The 15,794-nt window shown below is 55.3% G+C and overlaps 2 protein-coding genes across 2 annotated transcripts in view; both read left to right on the forward strand.

The window, feature by feature from the left end:
• The first annotated feature begins 2,884 nt into the window (after positions 1-2,884).
• Positions 2,885-8,851, forward strand: PUS1 (pseudouridine synthase 1). Its single transcript, XM_087828658.1, has 5 exons — positions 2,885-3,082; positions 4,572-4,709; positions 5,651-5,753; positions 6,747-7,438; positions 8,551-8,851. The coding sequence occupies exons 1-5, from the start codon at positions 2,885-2,887 to the stop codon at positions 8,596-8,598; spliced, it is 1,179 nt and encodes a 392-aa protein (XP_087684784.1). The 3' UTR covers positions 8,599-8,851.
• A 5,579-nt stretch (positions 8,852-14,430) lies between these two features.
• Positions 14,431-15,794, forward strand: part of EP400 (E1A binding protein p400) — a 57,929-nt gene continuing 56,565 nt past the window's right edge. Inside the window, exon 1 of the mRNA XM_087828370.1 lies at positions 14,431-14,906. The gene's annotated coding sequence lies outside the window, so the exon portion shown is untranslated. The remainder of the gene's footprint in view (positions 14,907-15,794) is intronic.

The following is a 15,794-nucleotide window of genomic DNA, read 5'->3' on the forward strand; positions in this document are numbered from 1 at the left end:
GAGTTGCTGTTATGACTGCTTTGTCACTGTCCCCAGTCTGTCCCGTTTCCTCAGCCCCGCCTCCCCTTGCCCCCCAGCATTCTGCAGCAGCACCTGGGTTGGCCCTGCACATAGGCCAGGTTTGGCTGGGGGTTTGTGGGTGTGTCCCCCTGGCCATGTCCCAGTGGAACCTGCTCACCTGGGCCCTGGGGGACGCCTACCTCTGGGTTCTCCAGGGCTTCACCTGGAGAGAAATGCAGGTTGTGTACAACTATGGGGAACCAGCGCTAGACTTTACACGGCAGCAAGGCCATTTCCGTCCCCACCCGATTTCTCCACATCCTCACTAGCGCCAGTTGGCCTCCGTTTCTTTATTCTATACGTGCTGAGGTGTAGGTTCCCATGTCCACCATGATCAGTGACCTTGGGCATCTTTTTGTAGGTCCTTTTTGGAGAAATGTCTATTCAAGTCCTGTGGCCATTTTTGAATTGGGTGGTACCTCTTTCTAATGTTGAGTTGTAGGCTGTGCATTTTTTCAACTACATAATGTTTTTATAAGTTAAAAATAACCCATTAAATTACCAAAAAAGCTAACCGCAACATAAAGCGAAAGTTCATGGAGAGGTAGCAGAGGAAGTGAAGGTGGGGCTTCCTAAGGCAGGGTCCTCCTCCGGGCTGGCTTCCTCAAGTGCCACACTCGTCCCCAGACAGGAAGGGCCCAGCTGGGTGGGGACTGAGGCCTGTACTGCCCCATCTGCTCTGTGGGGCTCCTATGGGTTAGTAACAAACAAATGCCCAAAGGGGATGGAGACAATCATGGCATTTTGCTGTTGCTAAATTAATAGACCTTATTTTTATTTTTATATATATATATTTTTTTTTTAAGATTTTTTTTTTTTTAAAATATATCTTTATTGATTTCAGAGAGAAGAAAGGAGAGGGAGAGAGAGAGATAGGAACATCAATGATGAGAGAGTCATTGATCGAGCCCGCAATCCGGGTATGTGCCCTGACCAGGAATTGGACCCTGATCACCTGGATCCTAGGTCGACGCTCAACCGTTGAGCCACGCCCGGCCGGGCTAGACCTTATTTTTATAGAAAAACTGCCGGAAGTACATTCTCTTATACTCCCCTCTCCCCCACCCATCTATTCCCCCTATTATTTATTTTTTTTAAATATATCTTTATTGATTTCAGGGAGAGGGGGAGAGAGAATGGAAACATCAATGATGAGTCATTGATGGGCTGCCTCCTGTATGCCCCCGACTGGGGATTGAGCCCACAACCTGGGCATGTGCCCTGACCTGGAATCGAACTGAGATCTGGGTCCTAGATAGATGCTCAACTGCTGAGCCATGCCTGGCCGGGCCCCCCTATTGTTAATATCTTGCATTGCTGAGGAATGTTTGTTAATTGATGAGCCGACACTGACCAAGTGCAATCACCCAGAGTCCACAGTGTACATTCTGTGGGTTTGGACAAATGTGTAATGACATCTATCTGACGTCATAGTGTCACGCCGAGTAGTTTTAAACGGCCCTAAAAATCCTCCTTGCTCTGCCTGTTCATCTCCCCAGCCCGTTCTCTGATCTTTCACCGTCTCCATAGTTTTGTCTTTCCCTGAAGGTTATATAGTGGGACTCATACAGTATGTAGCCTTTTCAGATTGGGTCCCCTCCCTGAGTAATATTCCGTGTCTCCATGGCCTGATAGCTCATTTCTTTCTAATGCTAAGTAATATTCCACCGTCTGATGTACCACCATTTACTTTCCCGTGCACCTGCTGAGGACACCCTGGTGTTTCCGAGTTTTGGGAATCATGAAAAAAGCTGCTCTAAAGGCCCCTGAGCAGGAGACCGACGGTGACCGGCGGGCGCGGGGCTGCTGGGCCTGGGGGCACTGCCCTGCGGGGCGACCTCGGTCTCCCGCGCATTCCCCACGGTCGCCGCCGCCCAGGCCCGCAGGGCCTCAGCCAGGAGGGCTGGGGGCCCGCCCGCGGCTCCCTGCAGCCCTGAGCGCCTGTCCAGCCTCGGGCGCCAGTCTACCCTCCGCTCTCGGCCGCCGGTTTCCCGTTCTGGGCGTTTCACACTCGCGGCTCACGTACCACGTGGCCTCCGCGTCCGCTCCTTTCGCGGCGCATCACGTTCCCAAGTTCGCCCACGTCGCGAGGGGCGCCAGCGCTTCCGGTCCGTCCTTCAAGCCGGTGTCACGGGGCCGGTCGGGGCGTCACCGGCAGCCCCCGGGAGGGACGCGCCGCCCCTGCGGCCGGGCCCAGCCCGCGGCACCCTCGGGGCCAGCTGCGCGCGCAGGGGGTCGTGCGCAGGCGCATCACGGCCGCCCGCGACCCGCCGGGAGTCCGCGGCGGGGAAGCTCCGCCCTAACAGGCCCCAAACCACGCCCACTCCTCCCGGCCCCGCCCCAGCCCCGCCCAGGAGGACTTTTGTCCGCGCGCGGCCGCCGTGGCCGCCCGCTGCACTTCCGCCTTCGTCCACGTGGTCCGCGTGGGGCTCCGTCCGCGGCGCCGTGAGTGGGGCCGCGTGGGGACGCGCTCCTCTGGTCCCGCCGAGGGTGGCCCGATCGCCCCAACTTCCGAGGGGAACCCGGAGGGCGGGGCGGGAGGACGAGGGGGCGCGGGGAGGTCAGGGGTCAGCCGGGGTCAGCGGGAGGTGAGGAGTCCCGCGCGTGCCCTCCGCCGGCCGCGCATGGGGCTCCCGGGCCTGCGCGCGGCGGCCGGCGCCCTGCGGAGCGCCTGGGGAGCGTGGACGCCGCGCCCGGGACGGCGCCTCCTCGGGTAATGCCCGCCCCGGGCCCGGGTCGCGGCGCCGCGCCGGCGGGTGCGCGCGAGCTGCGGGCTCCGCGGGCCGGGCCGGCTGACGGCGCCCGTCTTTCCAGCTCGCCCCCCATGGCCGGGAAGGCGGAGGCGCCGGCGCGGGCCCGGCGGGAGCGGGCCGGGAAGGCCGCGGGCAGGGGCTGGGAGGACGCGGAGCTGCCGGCCAAGAAGCCCCGCGGCGGCGCGGACGGGGAGCCGCCCAGGAAGCCGCCCAAGCGCAAGATCGTGCTGCTCATGGCGTACTCGGGGAAGGGCTACCACGGCATGCAGGTGAGCGCGGCCCCGGGCCGGGCCGGGCGCTGCGGGCCCGGCGCCCGGCTCTCCCCGGCCGCCCCGGCCGCCGTGCGCGCGGGGAGCCCTCCTGGCCTGCAGGGCGCAGCGCGGGAGCCCAGGGCCGGCTGTGGGTGCTCGTGAGGTCCGCTCGGGGGACAGTCGGGGCAGGCGGGCCCCTTCTAGAAGCCTCTCCCCCGCCGGCCAACGCGACCCTTTTCCGAAATCTGGAGGTGCCCCCACAGTGGACATAGACTCTCTTCCTCCGGCTCAACCCTGTTTGGTCAGGTCCCTGAGCCTGACTCACAGTGAGAGATTCACTGCTGGGTCGGAGGCTCCAAGGGGACAGAAGCCTAGAGAAAGGAGTTATAACTTCTGCTATGAATAGGAGGAGTGAGTTACTTTGTATCCTTTTTTAATTTTTTTTTAAAAAGCATAGGTTGCACCCAGGAAACCAAGTTGCTGACTACTGGTAGACTGTGACGCTGGTTTGGGAAACGTGGCTTCAGTCCGAAGGAGCCCTGGGTGTTTGTAGGAGCAGACAGACCACCTGGGCCCCGGCCGGGAGTGACAGTAGCTCCCGGGGTGGACGGAAGGACAGACTGAATTGATGGGGGGGTTGTTATCCTGGTGTTTTTAAATTTTATTTATTTTTGGAGAGAGAGAAACATCTATTTGTTGTTCCACTTGTGCATTCGTTGGTGGATTCTTCTATGTGTCCTGTTTGTTAATACCTGTTCCTGTCACTTGAGCATTTATGACTTTGTGCTGAGTAAGGGATTGGACCTACCTATACCACAGTGTGAAAGCTCTAAGGTAGACTCTGGGAAGGACTTCCCCACTGTGCTGAGTCTTGGCCAACTGCCTGCAGGCCTTGTGTCCCCTGTGATGGAAAGACTTCCTTTGAGAGCAGTCAGGGTGGTAGTCTCACGGAGGCCTAGGGTCCTGTAGCCCAGGATTATGGTGAGGGCAAACCAGCAGGGATAGTGTTGAAGCAGGGGGCGTCTTTCCCTACTTGTGTTAATCCCAGGAGGTTGTACGCGCTGTACATGAACCAAAGGGTTTAGGAAAAGCCAGGGATGCCAGCCCAGCCCCTGCTGGCAGTATCCTGGGTGTGTTCCTCTGAGGGAGCATCCTGCTTCCCTACAGTGGTGAGGGAGGGGTTCTTCTGGGGTGGGGGCTGCATACAGGTATGTCCAGCAGCAGGAGGGTGCTGGTTTCAGAGCTGACCCGGTGGAGGAAAGATAATACCTGCCGTTGGCTGTGTCACTGGCTGCCCGGGGTGGGGATTCCTAGAGAGTGGGTACCCTCAGGTGGCTTTCCTCCTTCCCCTGCTAGGGGGATGAGCCGCAGGGTCTCCCATGGCCACAGGTGCAGTCCCCATGCTGTGGGTGTGGGCACACCGGGCCTGCCCCTGCCTGGAGCGGTCTGGGCCCTCTCTAGTGGGTCGTGACTGAGCAAAAACCATGTTTTCGTCTCTCTTTCTCAGAGGAACGTTGGGTCCTCACAGTTCAAGACTATTGAAGATGACCTGGTATCTGCCCTGGTCCGGTCGGGCTGTATTCCTGAGAACCACGGCGAGGACATGAGGAAGATGTCGTTCCAGCGGTGTGCTCGCACAGACAAGGTAGGCGGCAGCTCTGCCCCTCTGGCTCGCTGCCCTTGTCCCCCATCCGCCTCAGCGTCTTTGTTGGTCAGGACTCTTGGTAACAAATGACAGATGCACAGACAAAACTAGTCTAAATGGAAAGAGTTATTGCCTGTGTCACTGAGAGGAGCAGGAGCAGGTCCATGCAGGGGTGGCTGGGTCTGGCTCCCTCTGAGTCTGGCGCCCTCTGGTGGCAGGGCTGCATCCTGTCCGTGGTTTGTCCTCTGTTGCCTCTGTGGGTGGCATGGTGGCCTCAATGTCTGCTGTAGATCATGTCTCAGGCACAGTTACACACACAGGATCGTGTGGCCCACTGTAATATAAAATTTCTACTAGCCAGTCAAAAGAAAAGGAAACGGGTGAAATTGGTTTTAATAATAATGATTTTATTTCATTCAGTGTATCCAACATCATCTCATTTCAGGGTGTAACCAATGTAAAAAAAGATCACTGAGGTGTATTCACCATCCTTTTTTTTAAAATCCTCACACGATATTTTTTCCCATTGTTTTTCAGAGAGTGGAAGGGGGCAGGGAGAGAGAGAAAAAAACATTGACTGGTTGCCTCCTGCATGTGCTCCAACGAGCCCTAACTGGGGCTGGGGATCGAGCCTGCAACCAAAGTACGTGCCCTTGGCCAGAACTGAACCCAGGACCCTTCAGTCCTCAGGCTGACGCTGTAACCACTGAGCCAAACTGGCTAGGGCATCATTATAATGTTTTATAAGTTATGCTGCATTTATCCCCTTGGTATGTAGAGCCTTGTTCTCGTGCCCGATTATTCTCTCGGATGCACTTCTAAAAGCAGAACTCCTCCAGGAAAAGATGTAACTTTGCATGGACCTTCTGTTCAAGAGACCTCGTGTGTTGCTCGAAGAGCAGGCCCCAGCTGGCCCCTCACACCCCGTGCTTCCTTTGCAGGGTGTGTCTGCGGCTGGGCAGGTTGTATCCCTGAAGGTGTGGCTGATTGATGACATTCTAGAAAAGATCAACAGCCACCTTCCGTCACACATTCGGATACTGGGTAAGCCTTGCAGCACCGGCTGCACGAAGTCTCCAGATTTCTCTGGTGTGGAGTTGAGACAACAGAGTGGTTGCTTAGCAGATGGTGGGGTGGCTATGAGTCAGCATTCCCTCCTCCCTCAGAAAGGACAGACTTGGAACATCCCTCGATTGCAGCACCTTGATGCCGCACATGCCTTGTTTTAACCAAACACTGGATGCGAGAGTCCATGTTTGGTCTAGTTAAAATGTGGGCAATTAATGCCTCTTAAAAAAATGCAAGCTGACTCTCTGCCTTTAAGCGTCATGTATGTGCCATTTACATGTAGCGTGGTATTGGGGTGGCTGCTGTAGACCGTCCTCTGTTTCTCTCTGTCCCATCTTTTCTTTGCTCCCCTTCTTTTTCTGCCAACTAGAAAGTATTTGATCACTCCCATTGCTGGGCCTTTTTTTTTTTTAATCTCCACCCAAGGATATGTTGTCACTGATTTCTAGACAGAGAGAGAAATATCAATGTGAAAGAAACATCAATGTGAGAGAAACATTGATCAGTTGTCTCCTGTACGTGCCCCAACCGGGGACTGAACCCGCAACCCAGGTTTGTGTTCTGACCAGGAATTGACTCCGCAACCCTTTGTCGTAAGGGATGCTGTTCCAACTAACCGAGCCATAGGCCAGGGCTTGCTGGGCTTTTCAGGTTGTTTCTTTCTTTCTTTTTGCTGTTGAACACGGGGCTGCCTCTGTGGCTGTATCTGCAGAGTAACTTCTTCTGATGATGGGCTCAGGTCAGGGTCCCGCCGCTCCCTGCACAGAGCTGCGATACGCACGCTGGGGTCAGCACAGGACGTGCAGCGAGAGCCCAGGACCCTGGCCCCTTGCCAGCCCCAGGCCTGACAGGCATTGGGATGCCTTTCCTTGGGTGTGGGTTACAGGGTTCAGTGTCAGGACTTGTCCCTATGTGGGCTGAGGTGCTAGGGCCCCGGCTTGTCTAAAGCCTTTGTCTTTGTCCCCCCAGGCCTAAAACGTGTCACCGGTGGCTTCAACTCCAAGAACAGGTGCGATGCCAGGACCTATGTTTACATGCTGCCCACATTTGCCTTCGCCCACAAGGACCACGACGCACAGGATGAGACGTACCGTCTGAGCGCTGACACGCTGCAGCGGGTGAACCGGCTGCTGGCCTGCTACAAGGGCACCCACAACTTCCACAACTTCACCTCGCAGAAGGGGCCCCGGGAGCCCAGTGCCCAGCGCTACATCCTGGACATGTTCTGCGAGGAGCCTTTCGAGCGGGACGGCATGGAGTTCGCTGTCATCAAGGTGAAGGGGCAGAGCTTCATGACGCACCAGATCCGGAAGATGGTGGGCCTGGTGGTGGCCATCGTCAAGGGCTACGCACCCGAGGACGTGCTGGAGCGCAGCTGGGGGGAGGCCAAGGTGGACGTGCCCAAGGCGCCAGGGCTCGGCCTCGTCCTAGAGCGCGTGCACTTCGAGACATACAACCGGCGCTTCGGCTGCGACGGGCTACATGAGCCGCTGGACTGGGCGCGGGAGGAGGCGGAGGCTGCAGCCTTCAAGGAGCAGCACATCTACCCCACGATCATCAGCACCGAGCGCCACGAGAGGTCTATGGCCCAGTGGCTGAGCACCCTGCCCACACATGACTTCAGTGCCACTGCCCATGCAGCAGCCAGCCCCAATGCCAAGGTGGGGCTGGGGCCAGGGGTCAAGGGGGCTATAGGGCTGGCACAAGTCCTTCCAGGAGCTTAGCTAATGCTCGTCCATGTCTGTTGTCTGTGGCTAAGCTTCTAACCCACTATGTGCTGGGGTCATCATGCCCATTGTTCACATGAGCAAGCTGAGGTGCACAGAGAGGTATATCACTCCCCCAGGGTCACACAGGAGCGGGAGAAACCAGACTGGGGCATTGAACCGGATGGCTGGCGACCCTGGTGCTCACTCCACACTTAGTGACCCTGGGCGAGGGACGTGCTTGGTGGTGTCTTTCTGTGATGTGGAGGTGATGTGGGACGTCCCTCTCGAGATGGCAGTGCTGGTCAGTTAGCACACACACTCTCTTGCCAGTGCAGTGGGTATTCAGAGGGTGACCGCCCCACCTGGTGTTCTGGGGGTATCTTCCCCTGGTCTGGGTGTCCAGGGAAACACTCATCTTCCATACCTGGAGCTGTAAACGCCTGCTCATGCAGGTAGGTGCACAGGTGGAGCAGGCAGGTGTCAGAATAGCAGGTGGGCAGGTCAGGTGATAAATGGCAGCCAAGGCCAGGGATGTGATAGGGATCGGTGGAGATTGTGGCAAACTAGTTCATGTGTTAGAGCTACTGCAGCTCAGTGCCAGCCAGGGGTGGCCACGTTGGAGGTGAGCCTGGTATTAGAGCTCACATTTTCCCAAGAGAAACTGGCATTCCAGAATTCTATGTGAACTCACCCACTCTTTAAATGTTGATGGTTATTGATTTTCCCAAGTGCTGTGAGGCCAGATGGAGCCCCTGTGCAGCTTTGACCTGGGGCCAGGCCATGCCCTCCATTAACAGAGGCTGCTGACTACTTCCCATCTTCACACCCTGCTGAGGCACCTGCCCAGTTTTATGTCCCCTGAGTCATTGCATCCTCTGGGGATTTGGAGGAGCCCTATAAAGACCCTGCTCGTCCTCAACCAAGTCAGAACGAATGCCGGCATCACTCCCGGAAGGGCAGGTTGGAAGGTGACGGGGTCCACCACGGACAGCCCCGTTCATAAAAAGCACCCACATCTGGGCAGCCTGCTCCCCCACAGCTGTTTCTCTGCTCTGGCTCTGCAGGTCCCCAGCCCCCAGGAAGGCAGTGAAGGGGACGGAGACAGTGACTGAGGCGGGGCTGCCTGTGGACACGTGCACCAGGAGCTGCCACTGCTGCTGTCTGCTGCATCCCTCGCCAAGACGGGAGCCGAGACGTAGTCTTATAACCTCAGGACCCTGAGACCCACATCGTTCTCCGTTTTTCTCATGAGAACCTGCCACAAACCTGTTTCAGCTCAGCGTGAACTCTGTACACCTGAGCCTGTAAAGACCCTATTTTTTTAAAGAAATGATTTTCTTATTAAATACAAACTTTGCTGAGTTACTCCTTTTCTTGGTCCTTTCTGTGTCTTTCACTGAGAGCTGAGAGGAGCACTGTGTGTTGTGTTGGAACGGGTGACCTAGTGCGTGTGCGGACAGGACGCACTCCCTGTGGCTCCAGGGTTGAGGCCCAGCAGGCAGTGCAGCCAGGGGTTCTTTCCAGGACTTGGCCTCAAGCCACCAGGATGGGGCTTGGCTGTGTGTAGAAGAAGCCTGACAGGTGGCACAGACAAGAACAGGTGGCAGTTGGACCCAGCACAGCAGTCCCCTGGGCTGGAAGAGGACCTTTTTTCTGTCCAGCTGGCCCTCTTCAGCACCTGGCCTTCATCCTGGTCACGTCCACCCAGCTGTCTGTGGTCCAGGTGGGAGGAGTGAGGCAGAAGAAAGGGGAACCTCCTTGAATATGTCCTGTAGTGAGCTCCCCCAGCATATCCCCCAGCAGCTTCCCTCCCTCATTGGCCAGCGGCTTATCATACAGTTCTGTCTAGCTGCAAGGGAGGCTGGGAAGTGCTTTTTATGAAGTGACACCCAGTGCCAACCCAGAGCAAAGAAGAGGGGGGTGGATCACCAGCAAGTAGGTTGAAGAAGCTACAAGAGGGTTTCAGGTGGGGAGGTTGTGTGCACGCATGGGTACATGTGTGCATGCATGCTTATGATGTCCGTGCATACCCATGCCTATGTATGTGTGATGTGTGAGTGCATGGGTACATGTGATGTGGTATGCGTACATCTGTGTATGTATGTGCACACGTGCACCATGGGGTTGGGCAGATACCTTCAAGGACTTTCCCTGTTTTTGCTTGCCCACCATTTCAAATCACTCCATCTCTCCTGACTGGTGGCCCTCTGCCTCTTTTTCAGCAGGTGGGCTGTGCTCCCCTTCATCAGCCAATAGAAGCCATGGGATGGAACCCCCTCCACCTTCCTGAATCCTACTCCAAGCTTTTACTCAGTCCCTCCTTCTCAGTGTTGCAGTGGGAGAAGCCACCCTCCTGTCTGACACAAATGCCCTCAGCCCCCCATCATCCCTTCCGCTTCCCCGTTAACTTTCCCTTTACTCACAAAGGTGAAATCACTTCCTTCAACTAACTTTATTCCCTTCCTCCTGCCCCTCTTGCACACACGTTTTTAATTCTGATGCTGTTCCCTGTACCTATTTCTTCTTTCGTTCCTTAGGCTTTTGGTGTAACTCCTCATAGACCAAGGTTGTGAGGCTCGGCACCTGCATGTTGTAGCTTCAGCACCTGCCCGTGGGCCTTGGATCCGCCGCGAGTTCACTTTTGCAAGCAGAGTGAGGTTGGGGCCCAGCGTCGCACCCCTCGCCCAGCACCACTTATGTATTTAAAAGTAACCATTTTATTTACTTTTTTGCTAATCTTCCCCTGAGGGTATGTTTCCCATGGATTTTCAGAGACAGGAGAAGGGATGGGCGGAGGGAGAGACAGAGAAACACTGATGGGAGAGCGACTCCGTTTGGTTGCCTCCCGAACATGCCCAACTGGGGCGGAACCTGCAAACCCAGGTACAAGCTCTTGACCGGGACTCGAACCCGCGACCCTTCGGTGCGCAGCCCGACGCGCCAGCCACGGAGCAAACCACGAATCGGGCAGCCGGGTGGTTCCGCGAGGCGACGCCCCGCCCCGCCCCGCCCCGCCCCGTCCGCCCCCCGCCTCCCGGCCCCTCTCCTCCCTCCACCCTCGGGGGCTCACCTTCGGGACCACAGGCCCTGGGCGGAGCGCGCTGTCTCCCTCCAGCCCGCCCGGCGCGCCGGTCCGCCGCCGGCCCGTCGGCCTACGCCCTCGCCTGGCCTCTCTAGCTCGCCCGGCCGACTCGACGCCTCCCGCTCGCTGACGTCACGCAGGCCGCCACCGCGCAGCTGCGGCGCGGGCGCCCGTCCCTTCCGGCTCTCCGTAGCCGCGCGCCGCCGCTCCTTCCGCCCGCGGGACCGGATGCGCCGAGCGGAGGGGAGCGGCGCCGCCTTCGCCTCAGCCGCCGGCTCCCGGCTCCCGCAGCCAGCCGACGCGGCCGCAGCGTGGCCCAGGCCCCGGGTAGGTGGCGCCTCGGGGCGCGGGCGGCGGGGTTCCGGGGGCCTCCGCCGAGGGGCAGCGCTGAGGGGCCCGCCGCGGCCGCCTCCCCCGGGCGTCGTGCAGAGAGCAGGCCGCGCCGCCGCCGTGGGAGGGCGGGGCTGGGCGCGGGCCGGGCGCGGGGGGCGAGGGGGTGGGGTCGTGCGGCCTACGCCCCCTTTCCTCCCGGGCCCGCGGTCCGCCCGGAGCCCCTCGGGGCGCGCGTCGCCATGACGGGTGGGCTCGGCGCGGAGACGCGGCCGCCGGGACGGGAGCGCGGGGCGCCTCCGCTCTGCGCACCTGACGCGGGCCGGGCCGGGCCGTGGGGTCCGTGGGGCTCTCCGCGCGATCTTCGCGCCGCGTGACCGGAGTCCGCGGCGGCTCTGGCGCTTTATTTGGACTTGGTTCTCGGGTTTCGTCGTCCGAGCCCTTCAGCGGGGCGGGTGGGGTTCCCCTCGCGTGGGTTCTCCGCGCGGGCGCAGGTGCAGAGGGAGGGTAGTGCGCGAAGCCTGTCCACGAGGGACACCTGCGGCGAAGGCGCCGACCGCGGCGTCTCGGGCTCCCCGCGCCGCTCCCGCCTCCTCCCTGCCCCGCAGAAGCCCGCAGCCCGCAGGGCTCTGCTCCGGCGGCCGCTCGTCGGCTGCGGGAACCGCGCAGCGGAACTTCCCCTGATAGCGCTGATCCCCGGGGCCAGAGATGAATGTCGTTCTCTTTATTTGTATTTTGCGGTGAAGCTTTTACATGTGTGCGCATAAAGTGATCTTTGTAACTTTTCTTAGTAGAACCAGTAGTAATAAAAACACACACCTATGGTCTCTGAATGGTTGGAAAAAATGGAAACGTATTTTAAAGTTCTAAGTCAGCCGTGGCCGGGTGCCTCAGGGGTCAGAGCCTCCGCCCTCGCAGGGAAGGGTCGCAGGTTGGATGGCGGGTCCAGGGCAGGTACTTAGTGGCAGGTTCGGCCCCCAGCCCCCAGTCGGAGGCAACCAATCAGTGCGTCTCTCTCACATCGATGTTTCTGTCCCCCCCCCTTACATTCTTAAAAAAAAAAAAAAAAAAAAATTGAAAAAATATCCTCAGGCAAGAATTAACAAACGAAAATTAAAAAAGAAAAGAAGGAAAAAACCCCAAAACTCTAAATCATACTACCACCCAAAGATAAGCACAAGGAGCTGCAGTTTCTTTATGGCCCCTTGTTCTTTTCATGCAGTTTCTTTTTTTTAATGTTTATAATTGCAGGTGTATAATGTAATTTTATGTGCTTTCAAAAAGCTGTCCCTAGCACGGTCGTGGGCCCTTGAATCCACTATAGTTATTGCTGTTAGTACCTGTGACCGTTATTTATTTAACCGCCTGCATTGGACCCGCCCTTTCTTGCCTTCTCCAGGCCTTCAGTTTATTTTCTCTTCAAAGTATCATCAACATATAGACACTCCAGCTACCCTTTCTAGGTCACAGCTTCCTTTCATACCAGAATTGGAAAGACTAGTGGACTCTCTGTCACCAGGTCCTCTCCCATTTCTCTTGAAGCAGCGTCAGTCAAGCTTTTGGTCCCATCTCTCCACTGAAACAGCTCCATTTAGGTTACCCACCACCTGGTTTCTGTGATTGGCATTTTACTGTACCTGCTTTATCACACACCCATCCATCCGTTTGTGTGTCGTTTCCCCCTTCTTGTGCGAAGGCAGTGTCCAAGTGTAGTTTGTTGCATTGTGCGTCTCTGACTCAGAACGGATGTTCTAGAGACGGCTCTCCACCGGTTCACGGAGCTCGCCTCATTTTTCGCCCACTGCAGGGCTCCAGTAGAGTGAATGGACCACAATGGAGTCAGCCAGTCTGAAATGCGAACCACTGTTCACTTCCAGCATTTTGCATTTGCAAATAACGCCATAGCGAATAAACTTTGTGCTTATGTACTTTCATATTGCAGGCGGCTGTCCAGGGTGAATTTGTAGTGAGACTTGCCCCGTCTAAGGGGCAGAGTGTGTGTAGTTTGTTGAATGGGGCCCAGGCCCTCAGCTTACATCCTGCGGCAGAGGTGACAGGGCCTCACCAACAGTGTGTGGTCCCAGCTTTTAAATTTTTGTCAGTCTGATAAGAAATGCTATTTTAGATAAGTTTTAATTTGCATTTATTTTATTATGAGTGATGGATTTGCAGTTGAATGTGCTTGAAAAATTCAGTTTCAGGTCTTGTGTTGGAGTTACACTGATTTTAATGCTTTTTGTCACAGGAAATCCCATTTTATAAATACAGGTTGGGAGTGAATAGGATCAGACATTGAGTTTGTTACTTGTGAGCAGCCTTGTAGAGAGATCATCGGAGTGACTTGATGGGTTGCGATCTGAGTCCGGAAGGCCAAGCCTGCTTCTGGAATTTTGCAGCCGGAGGCCTATGTCCGCTGCCAGGTGTTTCCTCTTGGCCTGCAGGGGGCTCTCTGATCCAGACACTGATCATTGGACACCGAGGGGGACTTCCTCCTTTCTGAAGTGCATTTCTGCTGTGGATCAGCGCTGCTGCTTTGGCTTTGGCTTTGGCTTTTGCCTGGGGAGGCACCATGACTGTGGTGATGATCACAGTGAGCAGGGCAGCCTGGAGCCTCTGCTCAGCTCCAGCTGCTTGTTGCCGGGTGGGATGTGGCCCGAACTTGAATTTTTCTAATGAGCGAAGCTGAAGACTTCAGATTTTATGTGACATTTCCTCATTTAAAAATATTGACTGACATAAATCCAAACAACAGACTATGTCTTAAGTCGATTTAGCCAGGGCTCCCATGATTGCCAGCCTCTCCCTTCAGGGTGACATGGGGACTCTCCAGCCCTTGTGGCTCCACTAGCCTCCTGAACCCTGTGCTCCCTGTCTCTTCAGTTTTGGGTGCCACTGACATTCTAGTAGTTGCATCCTCCCTCTCTGACTCTCCAGGACTTACTGAGTATGTCTGATGGGCCCAGGAAGGCATTTCTTAGGGTGTGTTTTGCCAGCGTCCAGGTGTGCCTTTTGATGATCTTGCCCTGAGAGCAGCTATAGGCACAGACCCTGAGCCTAGTTCTCACCATCAAGGGCACCGGTGAGTGTCACAGGCGGTGCCCTGGAGGGCCTGGACCCTGCTCCTCATCAGGCTGCATCAATGCCCTTACCCAGTGCCCCCGCCCTCAGTCTTCTCCTGGGCAGTACTGCCCCCAAAATCATGAGCTTAACAGATCCAGTCTAGTTTTTTTCTGATGGACTTGAAAGTTAAAGACAGCCAGTAAGGGGGGAAAAAGTGTGTTGCCATTGGTGGCTTTGCTTTGCATGGGGTATCTCTGCCACATTTTTGGGAAACACTTTACATAAACAGTGGTTTGTTTTTCTAACTTGACTATAAGCTTACTGAAGTCAGGAACCACTTTTTTATTAATCCTTGCCAGAGGGTATTTTTTCCATTGATTTTTAGAGAGAGTAGAAGGGAGTGGGGAGGGGGGGAGGGAGAGAAAGAGATAAACATTGATGTGAGAGAGACACATTGATTGGTTGCCTCCCTTGCGCACCCTGACCAGGGTCAGGGATCAAACCTGCAACCCAGATACGTGCCCTTGATTGGTCTCCTGGCAGACGCTCTAACTGCTGAGCTACACCAGCCAGGGCAGGAACCACTTTTTTTAAAAGTTGGAGAGTAATTTACATATAGCAGAGTTCATGCTTTTGTATATGGCTCTGGAATTTGGACAAACACAGTCTTGTAATCAACATCACAGATCAAATATAGAAACGGTTCCACATCCCCAGGTTCCCACCTGCCTTTCTGGAGTCTGCTGTTCCCCACCTTCCACTGCAGGTTCTGTCTAATCTCTGTCCTGTGGTTTTGCATGTTCCAGATGTCATGTCAGTGACCCCCCAGTGCCCGTGCTGGAGTCTGGCTCTGCACAATGGCGTCCTGTGCTCCTCCTGGTGTGTGTGTGTCAGTAACGTGCTCCCGTGTGTGACTGCCCCAGTGCTTTTACCTCTCGCCAGGTGAAGGTCAGTATTCATATTTCAGCGTTTTAGCAGATGGTTTTTAATTTACATTTTTGCGGAGTAGCGGCTGTATTGTGCAATCAGTGTCCTGCTTTTTTTACTTAGTAACATACCTGAAATATTTCCCATTTTCGTTACACAGTCTTCATCTAGAACGCGAACTTTGGGTTATTCTTGTTATACTGACTTTTACTTTAACTGTATTATTCTGTAGTGAATATTTTTATGTGTAGTTTAAAAAAAAGAGGTAGGTGAATGTCCTTAGGAGAGATTTCCAGAGGAAGGATCCAGAACTTGTATTGAAAACAGTGGTGTACCTAAGAATTCCCTTACATGCGGTGCCCACCCCCAGTGCCCACTATGTTGCTGGGCTTTCTGCTTGGAGGGTGATGGTGGGAGTGGGCTTTTGGTAGTAATGAGGCTGTTCCTTACTGTGGTCCTGACTTCTTACTTAGATATATTTGCTACTGCTTGCCCATGCTGTTAAGACTGTCTTCAGAGACAGCCATCAGAACACAAGTGTCTTCTCTGAGAGTTACATATACACTGATTTTTGTTTTCTCAGCCTTTACTTGTTCAACTGTCATCTGTAGCTTTTGATTTTATACAAATGTCTTATTTTACCAGTGACTTGGAACCATAGATCATTCATATATACATATGTATATTACCAGGGTGGGGACTATGAGATCACTCATATATATGTGTATTTCACAGATGGCCTGGGACTGTGAAGTCATTCATACATATATGTGTATATTACCAGGGGTCGGGACTGTGAAATCATTCATATATGTGTATTTCCCCTTTTATAAGTTTTGTAATTTTTCTCTCTTCAGCCGTCCCTGTCTCCCTGTGAGATTTTCTCATTGGCAGTCCCCTCCCTGTGCT

The sequence above is a fragment of the Miniopterus natalensis genome, chromosome 20 (genome assembly GCF_054644295.1).
Source record: "Miniopterus natalensis isolate mMinNat1 chromosome 20, mMinNat1.hap1, whole genome shotgun sequence".
NCBI lineage: Eukaryota > Metazoa > Chordata > Mammalia > Chiroptera > Miniopteridae > Miniopterus > Miniopterus natalensis.

What these genes read in the sequence shown, in the direction of transcription:
- PUS1 (XM_087828658.1), top strand. Translation starts at nt 2,885, where the DNA reads ATGGCCGGGAAGGCGGAGGCGCCGGCGCGGGCCCGGCGGGAGCGGGCC. An exon ending in GTCACACATTCGGATACTGG is followed by an intron (nt 5,754 to 6,746) that starts GTAAGCCTTGCA and finishes TTGTCCCCCCAG; the next exon opens with GCCTAAAACGTGTCACCGGT. An exon ending in CAGCCAGCCCCAATGCCAAG is followed by an intron (nt 7,439 to 8,550) that starts GTGGGGCTGGGG and finishes CTGGCTCTGCAG; the next exon opens with GTCCCCAGCCCCCAGGAAGG.